General features: G+C 46.6%; 1 protein-coding gene across 1 annotated transcript; it reads right to left on the reverse strand.

Annotated features, from left to right (window-relative positions):
• Window positions 1-12,031: 12,031 nt before the first annotated feature.
• On the reverse strand, window positions 12,032-14,690 carry C1QTNF5 (C1q and TNF related 5). Its single transcript, XM_033172436.1, has 2 exons — window positions 14,466-14,690; window positions 12,032-13,016 (listed from the first exon to the last, which is right to left on the reverse strand). The coding sequence occupies exons 1-2, from the start codon at window positions 14,683-14,685 to the stop codon at window positions 12,499-12,501; spliced, it is 738 nt and encodes a 245-aa protein (XP_033028327.1). The 5' UTR covers window positions 14,686-14,690; the 3' UTR covers window positions 12,032-12,498.
• Between the last annotated feature and the right edge of the window lie 1,258 nt (window positions 14,691-15,948).

Genomic DNA, 15,948 nt, shown 5'->3' on the forward strand with positions numbered 1-15,948 from the left:
AAATACAAATGTATACAAGTGTATAACAATAATGAAGAAACAATAGATGTTGCTTTAAAAAAAAATAGAACTGAGCACCATTTTTTTGAAAAAAAACCTTCACGATATATCTTGTCCACACATCAGAGATAATTCATTAGCTGTTTGTGATGGGACAAAGGTTTGCCCTTTCAAAACAATTACACACACATGCATATTCCTTACACAGCCATGTGTATGTGGTGATCTGGTGCTGAGATAGCAGCTATGTGGAAATTTCCTAAGGAAGGACAAGTAGGGCTGAGAGAGACAGCAGGTCTTGTTTATCCACACAGAATCATTAGCCCTGCTCCGTGAGAGGGAACACGATAAGCTAAGAAACCCTTGAGGGGGGGGGGACCCAAGAAAATCTTGGGACACATCACAGCAGGCTACACCAACCTTGCAATCTCCATATGTTGTTGGACTCCAGCTCCCATCAGCTGCAGCAAGCATAGCCCATGGTCAGGGATGATGGGAGTTGGAGTCCTAACAGTAGGTGGAATTGGGCACCCCTGTGCAGGGAAAGAGCATCATCGCTTATGCCGGCAGGAAAGTGAAGCACAGACTGACGTTATAATTCTCTATTAGACGGTAGTAAGAATGGTATCCTTTGGATCAATCTGGTCCTTGAGCCAGTGCCTTACCCCAGCTTCTGCTCATGTACACAGAAATCTGTCTCTGTGATAAAAGAATCAGATAAAGCCAGTCTGGTTGGAGAGCAGCTGCTCCCTTGAAAACTCCGAAGGTGCAAAAACAACAACAACCACCACCCAGCAAGGAGTTTATCTGTAGTTCAGAGCACATTTACATCTTTCTTGTAATGCACATGACCAATGTTGCTCTTCCACCCTGGTTTGCACACGACAGGGCTGTTGGGAGCGATTTTGTCCTGGAAGTTTCCTCTCTTCTCTCCCTGCTTCTTCCACTATCTGAGTTGAACGTGAGGGAGCTGCCCCCTGCAGCCATGAAAAGCAAGAGACAGCCCTTGGACACTGGCATCTCTGAAAAAATCAAGTATGCAGGTGGCGGGAAGGAGCTCTGGCTGAAATCTCGGAGAGCCACTGGCACTGCCATTTACAGTGGGCCGTAATGGGCTAGACTTATAAATTGTCTGACCCGTTCAAAAGTATGTTCCTGTGATGTCCCAGAGGCAAAAAGAACAGGGTAATTGAAGTTCTGCTCTGATGGATTGAACGGAGTGGCCTTTCTATTTATATTGCACATGCGAAATCACAATGCAGAAGCATTTCTTGTGGGAAGCAAGGATGCTAGTTTAGGAGGTTCCCACTGCTTAGATTTGTGCAAACTTTCCCGGCCAGGAATAATTTCCCACTGAGAATGCAACACAAAACACTGATAGAAACAGTGTGATTATGCTATTTCCTGCATGCATGTTCATCACCTAGTGGCTATAAAAAAGCATTAGACAATGTGTGAATGAGCTCTCTCGTATATTGCAACATGAGTTCACAAGTGCAGCTGCCCAGTCGCCATGACAGCAAATCAAGGGATCTACACGGCCACCCTTAGATCCTCAGGGAAATGTGGTCTAAGTAAGGGTAATCTGGAAAAATGCTTCCTCTCTCCATTCGTTCTATAAAGCCATTTCCGTCCATGTTCAGAACACATTCCTCTTTCCTGCCCAGCTGGAGAGCACATTGTGGAGATGGTGGGGAATGGAGTTTAGATCTCACGTACAGATAGTTTTGCTTCTCTCCATCCCTCCCAATCGTGCTCTATTTATAAACTCGCCTAGAGAAAGCTCCAGTCTCAGTGGAATTTTTCTTCTTCATATCTTCTTAAAACTGGTGGGAACAAGGGACTGTAAGAAGAGCTTCAAAACAATGTGCCGTTATCTGATTTGGCAGCCGCTCATGTGCAACTCCTCCAAGTGGCACGAACCAAACAAAATCCATCTCTTCCATGGCGATCCCTGCTTGGGCTTCCCAGAGCTCTCTCCATGTTACTCGCCAAAAGGGCACAATTCCAAGAACCAGCATGGTAGGAAACATGGATCAAGGGGCAAGTGGACAAGGTGTAAGATGTACCTGATGAGAATTCCCCTTTAAGAAGAAGAAGAAGAGTTTGGATTTTGATATCCCGCTTTATCACTACCCGAAGGAGTCTCAAAGCAGCTAACATTCTCCTTTCCCTTCCTCCCCCACAACAAACACTCTGTGAGGTGAGTGGGGCTGAGAGACTTCAGAGAAGTGTGACTAGCCCAAGGTCACCCAGCAGCTGCATGTGGAGGAGCGGAGACACGAACCTGGTTCACCAGATAACGAGTCTACCGCTCTTAACCACTACACCACACTGGCTCTCAAGAAGAAGAAAAAGTAAAGAAAACCGGGAAGGAGGGAACACGAGATTCAGAATAGAGAAGTGGTGGTTTAACTCATTCCCATGCATTATTTTCCCAATGTAAGTTTCTCCTCTCAGTATTGCGCACGCCCTGGTCACATGCATAAGGTGCATGGCTTACCCAAAGAACTCTGGGAACGGTTGTTTATTAAGGGTTCTGGGAGTACGGAAAGTGGAAAGTGTGGAGGAGAAACCCAATGACATGTTCATGTGAACTTAAAGGGTAAAAGATACATCAACCCAGAAACTTCTCATTTCTAAATGAAGTAAAAAAGAAGAAGGAAGGAGAAATGGATTGTGGCTGTTCATATGACTTTGACACAAATGAATCTTTACTGCGATGGGGAACAAATGACTCACTCAATTCTGGGGGTGAGGAGAAGGCTGGATGAACGGATAATAATGCTCACTGTTGACCGAAGTCCCTTCTGTTGCTCAGCCATGACTGTCCCACCAGTCAGACAGAAGCAAGGGCATGCAGGATTGTACCCGAGGCAACTTGTGACACTTGTGATTCAACAATGTGGTTCTCCAAAGTCTGGTCCATGAAGAGAAGGGTGCAATTCCCAAAGGCTCATAAAAGTCCCACAGCCCTCCCCTTGCTAAAACTCATTGTGATGTTCTGTGCACCAGAGAAAGCAGAATGATGCGGCCTTCTGCATTGTGGGTTTGCCCATAGGCAGTGCAGTTTACACACTGCTTAGCTATTACACATAGAGAGAAAGGCAAGTTCATCTAGAACAAAAAGGGCTATGTGTCATGTAGCCATAAGGTTTTGGTTTTTTCCCTCAACAGGAAAATCTGAAAGCCCTCCTTAGCTATCACCAGTGCTTTATAATCATAATGATACTGATAATAATACCCTGCCCATCTGCCTGGGCCCCCAGCCATTCTGGGTGGCTTCCAGTACAATATAAAAAAATAATAAAATGTCAAAAACTTCCTGATACACCGCTGCCTTCAGATTTCTTCCAAAAGTTGTGTAGTCCTTTATCTCCTTGACATCTTGAACACTAAGGTAGCCTTAAGTCCCCAGATGTTGTTGGACTACAACTCCCATCATTCTTAGCTAGCAGGACCATGGTCAAGGATGATGGTAGTTGTAGTCCATTGGGGTGTGTGTGCCCATGAGACTTTTCTAAGTTTGGGGCGGGGGCGATCTCATGGCTTCATCACTGGGTGAGATACATTTTACGGTGACACAGGCTATGGCCATGGTTGCCAAACATTGTTTCCCCACACAGACCACTTGAAAATTGCTGAGTGTCTTGGTTTCTCTGCCTGTTGCGGCAACACCTGGTGCAGGGGGCTGGACTAGATGACCCTTGGAAGAACCTGCCAACTGTACAGTTCTACAGTTCTGTGATTTGTAATATGCTGTGCTACAAGCGGTATGATTTTTAATTGTATTTTTTACAGACATGCTGCAGACCACCTGAACCAAGCTCACAGACCACCTGTGGTTCATGGACCACAGCTTGGGAACTTCTCTGTGGAGGCACCCCAACTGTGGAAAACACTCCCCCTGGAAACATGACTGGCATTCAAGGGATGCAATTAACAGATTGTGGATACGAAAATGTTCCATGGTTGACTCCATAGGTGATTTTAGGATGCATGTCTGTTTGCTTCTTATCTTGTTTTTGTTTTGTTTTGTTGGAACTGTTTCATAATTCTGCATTTATTTATTTCTACATTTAAACTGATTTGTAATCTGATTTTGGGATGCAAGACAGGTTGAAAAATACAATTACAATATGAATATAACATAACCCCAGGTATTTCACTTTTTGTTAAAGTGGACTGTCTGTTTCCATGCTAGCTGCTTTTCAGCATCAAAAATATGAGGACGGCCTTTCTAGAGAGGTTGGGATTCTTCCCTGGTTGTGTTGTGTTGTGTTGGCAGACAGGCAACTTCCTCAGAGACCTGAGGCTGTTGGCAGAGCATGAGACTCTTAATCTCAGGGTCATGGGTTTGAGCCCCACATTGGGCAAAAGATTCCTGCAACGCAGAGGGTTGGGTTCTACAATTCTATGATTTTGTGTCCAGAAATAAGGATGCCAGCAGTGGCCTTGGAGGTATCTTTCCCCATCCCTTGATCTCAACCTCCTTCCCCGTGTTATTGGAAAAGCTCCCTTTGATGTGAGCTAAACCAAAGACTGATTTATCCCCTTAAGCCTGTCTCTTTCTCCCCCCTGCTCCCCACATCTGCTTCCTTTGTCTGGCCAAATCTGAGCCCAGTGCTATGGGGGGTAAGATCAGACGACAACTTTAATGAGGACGGTGATTTCCCCTGCTAATTCCCCCCCCCACTAGCCAGTTGGAGATGGACCGCAGAGAAGGATTCCCTGTGGACTGGCTTGGGCTTCTCCCCAGGTGTCCCTCTTATGTATAAATTAAGCAGACCCCCAATCCAACTACAGGCTAGGAAATGAGTTAATGAGTCTGTATGCAGCCAGACATCAAGCAGCTGAGCCATTAGGCTTAAGGCAAGGAGTCAAAGTCATTTGCAAAGCAGCACACGGGTGTAAACATATGGCTTAGCTTCCTTGTGCCTCTGCTAAGGCTGTAGTGGCCTCCAAGGCTGGGGAAAAGGAGACTATGGTAGGGCGGGGGCTTAGAGCAGCCATATGCAACTCAAAGCCAATGTCTGCACCCATCTAAGTGAAGTCTGCTGATTTATCTTTTTTCTTTTATGTTGTTTGGCTGTCCAAGGGGTCATTAGACTGACACAGGTGGCGTTGTGGTCTAAACCGCTGCGCCTCTTGGGCTTGCCAATCAGAAGGTCGGCAGTTCGAATCCCCACGACGGGGTGAGCTCCCATTGCTCTATCCCAGCTCCTGCCAACCTAGCAGTTTGAAAGCACGCCAGTGCAAGTAGATAAATAGGTACTGCTGTGGCGGGAAGGTAAACGGCGTTTCCGTGTGCTCTGGTTTCCGTCACGGTGTCCCGTTGTGCCAGAAGCGGTTTAGTCCTGCTGGCCACATGACCCGGAAAGCTGTCTGCAGACAAACGCTGGCTCCCTTGGCCTGAAAAGAGAGATGAGCGCCACACCCCATAGTCACCTTTGACTGGACTAAACTGTCTGGGGGTCCTTTACCTTTTACCTTTACCTAGACTGAGAAGTTGGTGAACTTTTTCAGGAAAAGAAGTTTCTTATTTAGGGACCCTGAGAGTCACGTAATCCAACACCTTCATTGCAGGAATCACAGCTAACGAATCCCTGACAGATGATGGCCACCCAACCTCTGCTTAAAAACCTTCCATGAAGGAGAGACCACCTCCTTCCAAGGGTGCCAGCTGCACTGTCAAATAGCTCTTTCTGTGAGAAAGCCTCTTTCCATATGAACTTCTGAACCCCAAGATCATCTTCTGAGGCCCTTCTTTGTGTCCCTCCTCCATGTGAGGTTTGGAGGATGGCCTTTTCTGCAGTGGCTCCCCACGCTCTCCCCAGGGAGGTTCGGCTGGTGCCTTCATTATACACCTTTAGGCACCAGGCAAAAACATTCCTCTTTAACCAGGCCTTTGGCTGATTGACAGCCAATGCCCTTTTAAAATGTGTTGGGGGTGGGTGGGTTATTGGGTTGTTCTTGTTTATATTTTAATTATGTATTTTGTGTTTTTGTGTTGTGAACTGCCCTGAGACCTGCGGGTATAGGGCAGTATACAAATTTTTAATAATAATAATAATAATAATAATAATAATAATAATAATAATAATAATTCTTCCTGAGGTTTAGTTGGAATCTCCTTTCTTGTAACTTGACTCTGTTGGTTCGAGTCCTACCCTCCAGAGCAGGAGAAAACAAGGTTGCTCCATCTTCCGTGTGACAGCCCTTCAGATACTTGAAGATGGCTATCATATCACCTCTCAGTCTTCTCATCTCCATGCTAAACATACCCAGCTCCTTCAACTGTTCCTCATCAGGCTTGGCTTCCAGACCCGTCATCACCTTGGTTGTCAATTGTGCATTCATGGTGATTTGTGCTCATTACGGTATTGGGGCAGATATATGTAATCCCTGTAGCAATAACTGGGTCAATTAGCTCTTGAAACCCTTTTGTATGCAGAGTGAGCAGCGTTAGGCATGTGAATCTTGGGTGGAAAGAAGACTATACCAGTCGCAATCGCAAGAGAAATGATTGTGAAGTGAGAAAAAAATAACAATAGGGAAAGTGTCCTTCCCAATTGCAGATCAAAGCCAGGCCAAGCATTGATCTGTGGATTCACTTAGGTGCTGGGCGAACACCTCCGCTTAGGAAAAGCTGATCAAATCAAAACATGCAGTCAGCAATAATTTAATCTCCTTCCAGGAAAGAAGCTTGGGCACCACGGTGAGGGATGGGGGGTTATGAAACAAACATCCCTGAATGTTCTCCATTTGGCGAGAGGGCTTGAGAAGTCATTTCCAAAATTGTTGCAAGTGACAAAGAGGAAAGAACAGAAAGAGATTATTCTCTTTCTCTCACATAAAAGGAGCAGCACAACTCGCCATCATCAAAAGAAATGGATTGTTGGCATGCCTGAGATAGATGAAAAGGAAGTGCATTTTACTGAGTGCTTCATTATCTTGTGAAATTCAGCTCCACAAGAAGTTAGGATAAATACCGTATATACTCGAGTATAAGTCGACCCAAATATAAGCCGAGGCACCTAATTTCCCTACAAAAATGTGGGAGAGCTTATTGACTCAAGTATAAGCCGGTTCACCTTTGCCACTGTGGTAGAGGAGGAACGAGCAGCCCAAAGCAGCCCTTTGGGCTGCTCCTTCCTCTTCCTCCTTTGCTGCTGTGGAGCTCACCCCGTCGCAAGGTTTCGAACCGCCATTCTTCTGATCGGCAAGCCCTAGGGCTCTGTGGTTTAACCCACAGCGCAATGTTCCCTTGTGTTATACAGAGAAGGCTGGGATCCTGTCCTGTTCAAGCGGAGCCAGGGAAAGTGAGCACCTGTGGGGTTTTAATACTTCCTTAACTGATAGGCTTTCTGCCTTCTGGGGTCTAAAGTTTGCATTTATGTGAGCAGTTCAGGAATGGAACAAGCTGCCTGGGGAGAGTAAAGAACCGCCGTTCTTGTACACTTCTTAAGGAATGGTTGACTTGAGTATAAGCCGAGGGCAGCTTTTAAAGCACAAAAAGTGTGCTGAAAAACTAGGCTTATACTCAAGTATATACGGTATACATGGAGCATGGAGGGCTGTCAATGGCTATTAGCAGAGATAAGGACAGAGGGAGTTTACCTTTGCTTGGGAGACTGGGTTTCTCTCAACCCCATTCTGCATGATCTGCAGACTCAATGTTACCCCTCTCCCCATCAGTTTGAGACAGTGGGGTGGTGAGATCTTACCTGGCACCTCCAGGTAGCAGGTGAGAGGAAAGGTAAAAAGGTAAAGATAAAAGGATCCCTGGATGGTTACGTCCAGTCAAAGGTGACTATGGGGTTGCAGTGCTCATCTTGCTTTAAGGCTGAGGGAGCTGGTGTTTGTCCACAGACAGCTTTCCAGGTCCTGTAGCCAGCATGACTAAACCGCTACTGGCGCAATGGAACATTGTGATGGAAACTGGAGCGCATGGAAACGTCGTTTACCTTCCCGCTGCAGTGGTACCTATTTATCTACTTGCACCAGCGTGCTTTTGAACTGCTAGGTTGGCAGGAGCTGGGACTGAGCAATGGGAGCTCAACGCGTAGTGGAGATTCAAACTGCCAACCTTCTGATTGGCAAGCCCAAGAGGCTCAGTGGTTTAGACCACAGCGCCACCCGCACCAGATGGACAGACCATCTGACTAGCCACTCTTGGAGGTAGGATACCTCTGAATGCCAATTGCTGGCAATTTCAAGTGGGGACACTGCTATTGTTGCCCTCAGGTCCCATTGTGGGTTTCCCATTGGTTGAGAAGAGGATGCTGGACTAGATGGGCCATTGGCCTGACCTAGCAAGCTCTCCTTAAGATCCTTATTACTAAGACCCTGGGCAGCTGCCAATCAAAGCATAGGATGCTACCAGTATTTTGCAGGAGGCATTCAAATGCATGCCAGGAAATGTAGGTTTGCACAATTAAAGCGGGCCATTGTCTCCCCCCCCCATTTATTCCCATAAAAAATAAACAAAATCCAGGCAAGCTATGAAACTGGATATCCTCCTTTTGCTCCAGATCCCACAGCCCTCTTCACAGCTGAGTAGGGAAAACAGGAAAATATTGGCTCTTGATGCTGCTGCAGTCCCATCTCAAGATGCAGGACACAGCGTGTCTTTGTTACATGGCTGACACAGCCCGGGGCTCTGGATTTACAGGCCAAGCGTCATTTGCAACAGATGTCTGTCGTCAGTGTTGACCCGGGCGATGCTTTCCCTGAGCAGGGAGGTCGGGGTTAGCGCTGGTAAAAACTGAGATCACTCCAGGTCAGCCTGAAGCTCCACATCTCTCATTCCTTTCTAAGCTCTGCTTCTGGTTGAATTATCTGTGTTCCCCTATATACCCATCCCTCAGCCCCAAACCAAGTACTGTGTAAATGGCCTTGTAAAAAACATGCCCCTCACCCCCCCCAAGTCCAAGTCCAATCAAATCAAACCTCCTGGCCTAGCTTGGCAAAGAGCTTGTCAGAAATTGCTTTGGTACCACCCGGATACAGATGCTGGCGGAAACAGGCGAGATTCCTTCTTCCTAGCGTCCTTGGAGCCTCCAGGTGAGACCAGAAATCCCAAGGAGGTTTGCAGCTTGCTTGGACACTGGGAAAGTTCTGCAGCTGGGAGCAGTCCAGAGACATTGGGGGAAATGAGTGCAACAAGGCCTATTTTGGGCAAGAATGCAGAAAGCGTGCTTCCTTCCCCGTGCTAAAAATAAAGGACCTTTCTTCCAAATTGGGTCACTGTTCTCACACTGGAGAATCTGGGACCAGAGAAGGCAAGCTGACTGGCCCCCGTCCCTGTCACAGCCCTGTAGGAAAGGCTGAGCTGTGGCTATGCGCACACATTGCTTTCTGTGGGCAACACTTGGCACTGATAAATGGGTTTGGGGGTCACTTGTAGATAACCGCAGAACTCAGGCTGCCTTGCTTCCTGCCCCCAGACATAGAATCATAGAACTACAGAGTTGGAAGGGTCCATGAGGGTAATTTAGTACAACCCCCTGCAATGCAGGACTCTTTCACGCAACGTGGGACTCGAACCTACAACCCTGGGATTAAGAGTCTCGAGATACGCAACAAGTCCATCAAGGGCTTCTGCAATAGGTTGCACCTTGTGAAATCAGGCTGAGGGCCACACATGCATCATTGGCAGCAGTTTCCCCAGCTCAGATTCAGAGGAAGCATTACAGGACGTTGGTCACTAGGGTATCAGGTCCTATTGAGCATTGGCTTATTTGCAGTGAGTTAGTATATTCATCAACGACAGCATCACATACCCATTCAACTATCCCAAATTCCAATACACCACTCATCAGACAGGTTGTGGGAATAAGCGAACTTTTCCCCTTCTCTGGTGGGAATGCCCGCAGGTTGCATCATTCTGAAATGAAATTTATTAGGAGATTTCAAAGATTATTAAAACACATGTTCAAATATCTACCCAGTTATTCCTACTAAATACGTGGACAGACACTATGAAGACATTTCACCAAAATGAATTTTTGACATGGATGCTGCCAAGATCACTATAGCACAACAGTGGAAATGGTTTAAAATACCTGACTACATCCTTATGGTACCTTTTAAAATCCCTTATACAGCCTCCAACATCCAAAGAAAGGTCCATGTTAAAGGAATAACTATACGCAATCTGGCTTAGGGGTTAAATTGATGAATTCATCAGTTCAAAGACAGGGAATGAATCAATAGGTTCTTTAATTTCTAGTATACAAGAATTGAAACAGATGAAGTTTTGCTCTCTTTAACTCTGTTTAATGCGTGGGGGTGGATGTCACCCACTTATTTTCACTTTATTGGGCTGCTGTAAAATGTTGAGGAGCAGGAGTCGGGAAAAACATTGCAACACCTCCCTCCAAAATGCTTTCTACCAGTAAAAAAGATCTCTCCAAACACTGATACTCACCCTGCCATACAAAGATATAAAACAGCACCCAAATCTTTTCATTATATTTAAGACACTTTGGAAGATACATATACACATCCTTTGCATACAGGAATTGTAGACTAACAGACTCAAATTTCCATGTAGGAAAAAAGAAATGTCATGCGTGAAACAATCTTACAAACAAAATCTATTCTAGGGTTAACTAACTTGGCCAGAATTTTTTTTAACTTTGGGCTCAGGGAGCCCCCTAGTGGATAACTCATGCCACACGTCTATAACATCTAGGCTAAACTTTTTATTGCTGCTTGGTCTATGAATGAGAATTTGTGAACCCTTTCTGATAGTTGGGCTGTGAGCAGAGCAGCCAGCTTGCAACCTTTATCTTGACCCAAGCTACCTAATAGGAAAGAGGCTCTTTTCCTACCAGATGGAACAGGAAAACAACACAGCCAGAGCCTTGATTTCCAGACTTCTTAGGTTAAAAATAAATGATTGAGCAGTGATGGGCCCCTTTCATTGCTGGGAATGTTGCACAAGAAGACTCTGGATCTGTGGCTGCCTGTAGTGGCTGTTGTGTTGGAACCTTCTAACAGCCACTACAGGCTGCCAAAGCAAGAGAGGGGAGGGAGGCTTCTGTGCAAGTGCTACCCTATTAAGAAGATAACATGGGGAAAGACCCATTCACACAATTACTGTTGTTTTTAAATAATTCCTTCTGTGGCATTTTTCATTTGTGCGATTACTCTAATTTCTCTCTGCAACGCCATTAGGGCTAGGTGATATATCAATATATCGTCCAAAACCGGTTTGAAGTCCACATTGTGATACTGGTTTCATCATTTTTACCTGGGGATGTAATGGGAATCATTGTGTGGTGTGTGTGTGTGTGTGTGTGTGTGTGTGTGTGTGTGTGCTCTATGCAAAGATCACAATGTGGGGAAAATCATGAAGCCAGCCAATGCTTCTCTTGATTCCTGCAGTCCCTGTTAACTCTGCCAGCACTGCTGGTATATCATGAGGTTTAGCTGGAGATATAGCACAATGTTGAAAACCAGATACTGCCTGGCCCTAAATGCCATATACGAGTTAAGGCTGATTTCATGGTTTAATAGTGGTTTGATCCTAGCGATCTTGCTCTGGACCCTCCTTCCCCTTCGACAGGGAGAGGAGGAGCTGCAGAAATACACCAGCCCCTACCAGTTGGACTGCTTCTGAGGAACTGTAGGAAAGGATGGCCTGTCTCCCTATATACAAACAAAAGGACGGAATGTCATGCTTTGCAGTTCACAGGGCCGCCGACAGATGGCCACATCAGCTGCAGCACGAGAAATGGCAGGGTAGCCCAGGCAAGCTCTTGAATGGTGCCTGGCTGACCTCTGTCAAACATGCCTGCAGTGAGGGTTGACAGAGGAAAGAGAGGTGCTTCACAGAGCCGTTCAGTAAACTATGCCTCCCTCCTCCTTTATAAAAGGTGTGGAGGTTCAGGCGAGCTGCGAGCGGAGGACAAGGGGGTGTAATAAAGGGAAGGTGGTTGGTCAGATGATATAAATATTAACAATAATTTTATTATCTATATGCGCCCCAGCCACTCTGGATGGCTTCCACCAAAATATAAAAACACAATAAAACACCAGACATTAAAAACTTCCCTCTACAGGGCTGCCTTCAGATGTCTTCTAAAAGTCATATTGTCATTTGACATCTGATGTGGGGAAGGGTGGTTACCAAAGGGGTAGGTGGGGCTGGCGAGCGAAGCAAGTGGGGCCGAGCCCTAAGTATGTATGTGTATATATCTATAGAAAGAAAGTAAATCTACTCCGCAAGGAGTACACTGTTTGCTAGTGCGCTACAAAGGTCACTTAACTTCTCTGCTGCACAGCTACCCCGACCTTGGCCTGAGGGTTTGCCAGACACCTTCTGGGAGGAACCTACAACCCTTTTACAGGCATTAGCTAAAGGGGTGCCGCACCCCTCGGGTTAAGAAGGGCCACAGGTGTCCCCACGGACGACAGCTGTGGCGGAGCCAAGAAGGGGAACGCGGGAGTCCTCCGCAAATTGCGTGGCGGAGAGGGGCAAGTCGTCTCTCAGGCAAAGACGGGAGAGTTTTGCCAGTAGGAGTAGACCAGGAATCCTGTGAAAGTGCTATCTGTCTTGATGCTGGAGTAGAAGCCGAGGTAGTCCCCCACCCCCACCTGCACCCAGACTTCATCCTCCGGCTCCAGCCGCACCAGGGTGCCACCGGACAGCGATGTGGGCTTGGGCCAGTTGCCGTAGAACTGGAAGAAGGAGGCCACCGACTTGCCATTCTTCATAATGTCGAACTGGAGGCTCATGCGGTAGACGGTGGCATGGACAGCAAAGTAGTACAGTCCCGGAATCTCGCAGAGGAACTTCCCCGTGTTGCCGTCGTAATGTCCCTGCTCGTTGACCAGCACCACGTCAAAGACGATTGGCTGGTCGGCCAAGGGAGGGCTGCGAGACTCGGAGCGCTTGGCGCTGAAGGCTGAGCGGGGAGCCACTGCGCACTCCCCTGGCACTCCTTTCTCTCCGGGGAACCCATTGAGGCCAGGGCTGCCTCTTTCTCCTGTGGGGCCCACTGCTCCTTTACGGAATGAAAAAACAACAACCAAGGACAGTGTTAGGATATGTTTGAGAATGGAATATGGATCTGATGTGTTTTCGCCATGGAGAGGCTTTAACACAGATATGGATGGAAGAATTTAGTACAGTACTATGCAATATGGAGTAATGGTGGCTTGAATTAATCAAGGTGAAATTTAAAGAAACAGATGGCTAACATTTATTAATAATTATGGAACCTGTCTTGAACTTTTCCTAAGGAAAAGAAACGAATGATTCTCAGACACCCTGACTTTAAAGAAATTGTTTAACAGAAAGTGGAGAAGATGGATGTTTGCATGGACTGAAGGTTTTTGTTTGTTTGTTTGTTTGTTTTTGCATGGACTGAGGGTGATTTTATATATAGTGGTACCTTGGTTTTCGAATGTAATCCGTTCCAGAAGACCGTTTGAGTTCTGAAACGTTTGAAAACCGAAAAATCAGTACAGAAGCCTCAAAACGGAAAACTCAAAATGGAAGCAGCATTTCCGGTTCGACTTCCAAGGCACGTTCGAAAACCGAAGCATTTACTTCTGGGTTTACAGAGTTCAAAAACTGAAATGTTTGACAATGGAGACGTTCGAAAACTGAGGTACCACTGTGTGTGTGTGTATGTGTGTGTGTGTGTGCGCACACACACACACACATACATTTTCTGTAACTGACGGATGGGAAATCGGAAGTTCTTCACTTGCATCATTTGCTAACTTTTTTCCTTTTCTATCTAACTCTTCTCTCAAAATGGAATTAGGAAATTATGTAACATTGAGCAGTGAGTAAGGAAGGGAAGAGAAACATCAAGATAGCGGGGTGGGAAGTCAACTTTTGTATTAAATTTGAATTAATTTGATGATTTTTTTTTTGAAAAGCAGTAAAAATTAATTGAGAAAAAAGAGAGTACAAAGCAAAACACCAGCTTATCCCCTCGTCTTGCTTGTGGCGACTACAATGGTTAGAAGTTTGGGTCTTAATTTAAATGACCTCGTTTCCCTCAGAGGGGTGAGGAACTTGCAGCCCACAGGCCTTATTACTTCCGCCAGGCCTCCCCATTTGGCTTGCGAGGCCTTTTTAGCCATGCCCAGCTGCTGATGGTTGGGGCTTGCATAGCTCTGAAAACCAGCTGGCTGTCCGCACAGACAAAAATGGGTCACCAGTCAGGCTGGCCCTGCTCTATGGAGTTGATAACTTAACACAGTGTGGACTCCTTCCCCCAAATACACTGTGAGACAATAATGCTGGACTTACCCACTTCAGAGCTTCTGCAGAATTAGCTTGCTTAGCATGATAGAAATGGACCTGGAAATAATAGTGCTCTCCCACCAACCCCCCCCCCCCCGCCCCCAACCTGCCTCATTTGCATCTAAAGGCCAACAGTTTTCCTTCAGGCACCAGGAAGGCCTTTGAGATCCTCCTGAGGCAGAGGTGCCCTTACCTGGTTGACCAACTTCGCCCTTTTCTCCCGGCATCCCTGCTGCTCCGTCACGCCCGTCACGCCCATCTCTGCCTGGCAGGCCTTGGTTACCATGGATCCCGGGGCTGCCTGGAATTCCGGGGTGCCCAGTGCAAAGGCTGGGGATCTTATTGTCCTCAATCTGGACTGACTCTGTGGTCAATGTAAGCAGGAAGACGAAGAGGTAGACGGCGTGCTCCATTTCTGGGGGGGGTCTACAGAGAGAGGAGTTTGTCAGATACCTCCAAATGGTCTCGGGGAAGTGGTTTTTTGCAAACAGGTCCACAAATTCATTTATTTTATACAGGTAGCTTACCTAATCCAATGTGTTTATGCCCCCAAAAGGACCAAGTTTAATAAACCTTCCTTGAATGGTCACCTGCCTACTCGCCCTAGGTAACTAGGCCTATTAAATCTGTCCCTGGGATGCCTTAAGGACTGCTTTTCCCCATATAAACCTGCCCAGCAGCTGAGACCATCTCTGCATTCCCCAGCCTTCTGAAATTTGCCAGATAACATAGTTAACTGTTGATTTTTCTTTCCTCCAGAAGAGGCAGTGATGGCTGCCAACTGGATAGCTTTAGAAGATTAAACAAATTCAAGACTACCAGTAGCTACTAGGTGTGATGCCTATGTACTGTCTGCAGTATGACTGGTTTAGTATTCAGTAGCCTGAATGGGACGTGGGTGGCACTGTGGGTTAAACCGCTGTGCCGCTTGGGCTTGCCGGTCAAAAGTTTGGCGGTTCAAATCCCCGCGATGGCGTGAGCTCCCATTTTTCAGTCCCAGTTCCTGCCAACCTAGCAGTTCGAAAGCACACAGTGCAAGTAGATAAATAGGTACCGCACCAGCGGGAAGGTAAATGATGTTTCTGTATGTTGCTGTGATTTCGCCAGAAGCAGCTTAGTCATGCTGGCCACATGACCCAAAAAAACTGTCTGAGGAAGCGGACAAACGCCGGCTCCCTTGGCCTGTAAAGCAAGATGAGCACCGCAACCCGAGTCATTCATGACTGGACTTAATTGTCAGGTGTCCCTTTACACTTACCTAACCCAGGCATCCCCAAATTTGGCCCTCCAGGTGTTTTGGGACTACAACTCCCATCATCCCTAGCTAACAAGACCAGTGGTCAGGGATGATGGGAGTTGTAGTCCCAAAACATCTGGAGGGCCGAATTTGGGGATGCCTGACCTAGCCTCTGAATACCAGTTGCTGGGAATAACAGGGGGGGGAGTGCTGTTGCCCTAGGGTCCTGCTTGCGGGCTTCCTACTGGCATCTGATTGGTCTCTGTGAGGATGCTGGGCTATGTACAGTGGTACCTCGCAAGACGAATGCCTCGTGCAAAGAAAAACTTGCTAGATGAAAGGGTTTTGCAATTTTTTTAGGTGACTCGCAAGACAAATTTTTGTATGGTTGTGCTTCGCAAGACGAAAATTTCAATGCATTCCTATGGGAAACTGTGCT

The sequence above is a fragment of the Lacerta agilis genome, chromosome 15 (assembly GCF_009819535.1).
Source record: "Lacerta agilis isolate rLacAgi1 chromosome 15, rLacAgi1.pri, whole genome shotgun sequence".
In the NCBI taxonomy this organism is placed as follows: Eukaryota; Metazoa; Chordata; class Lepidosauria; order Squamata; family Lacertidae; genus Lacerta; species Lacerta agilis.

Coding starts and splice junctions, on each gene's coding strand:
- C1QTNF5 (XM_033172436.1), bottom strand. CDS start 14,685: ATGGAGCACGCCGTCTACCTCTTCGTCTTCCTGCTTACATTGACCACA. Junction 13,017..14,465: donor GGGCGAAGTTGGTCAACCAG/GTAAGGGCACCT, acceptor CATTCCGTAAAG/GAGCAGTGGGCCCCACAGGA.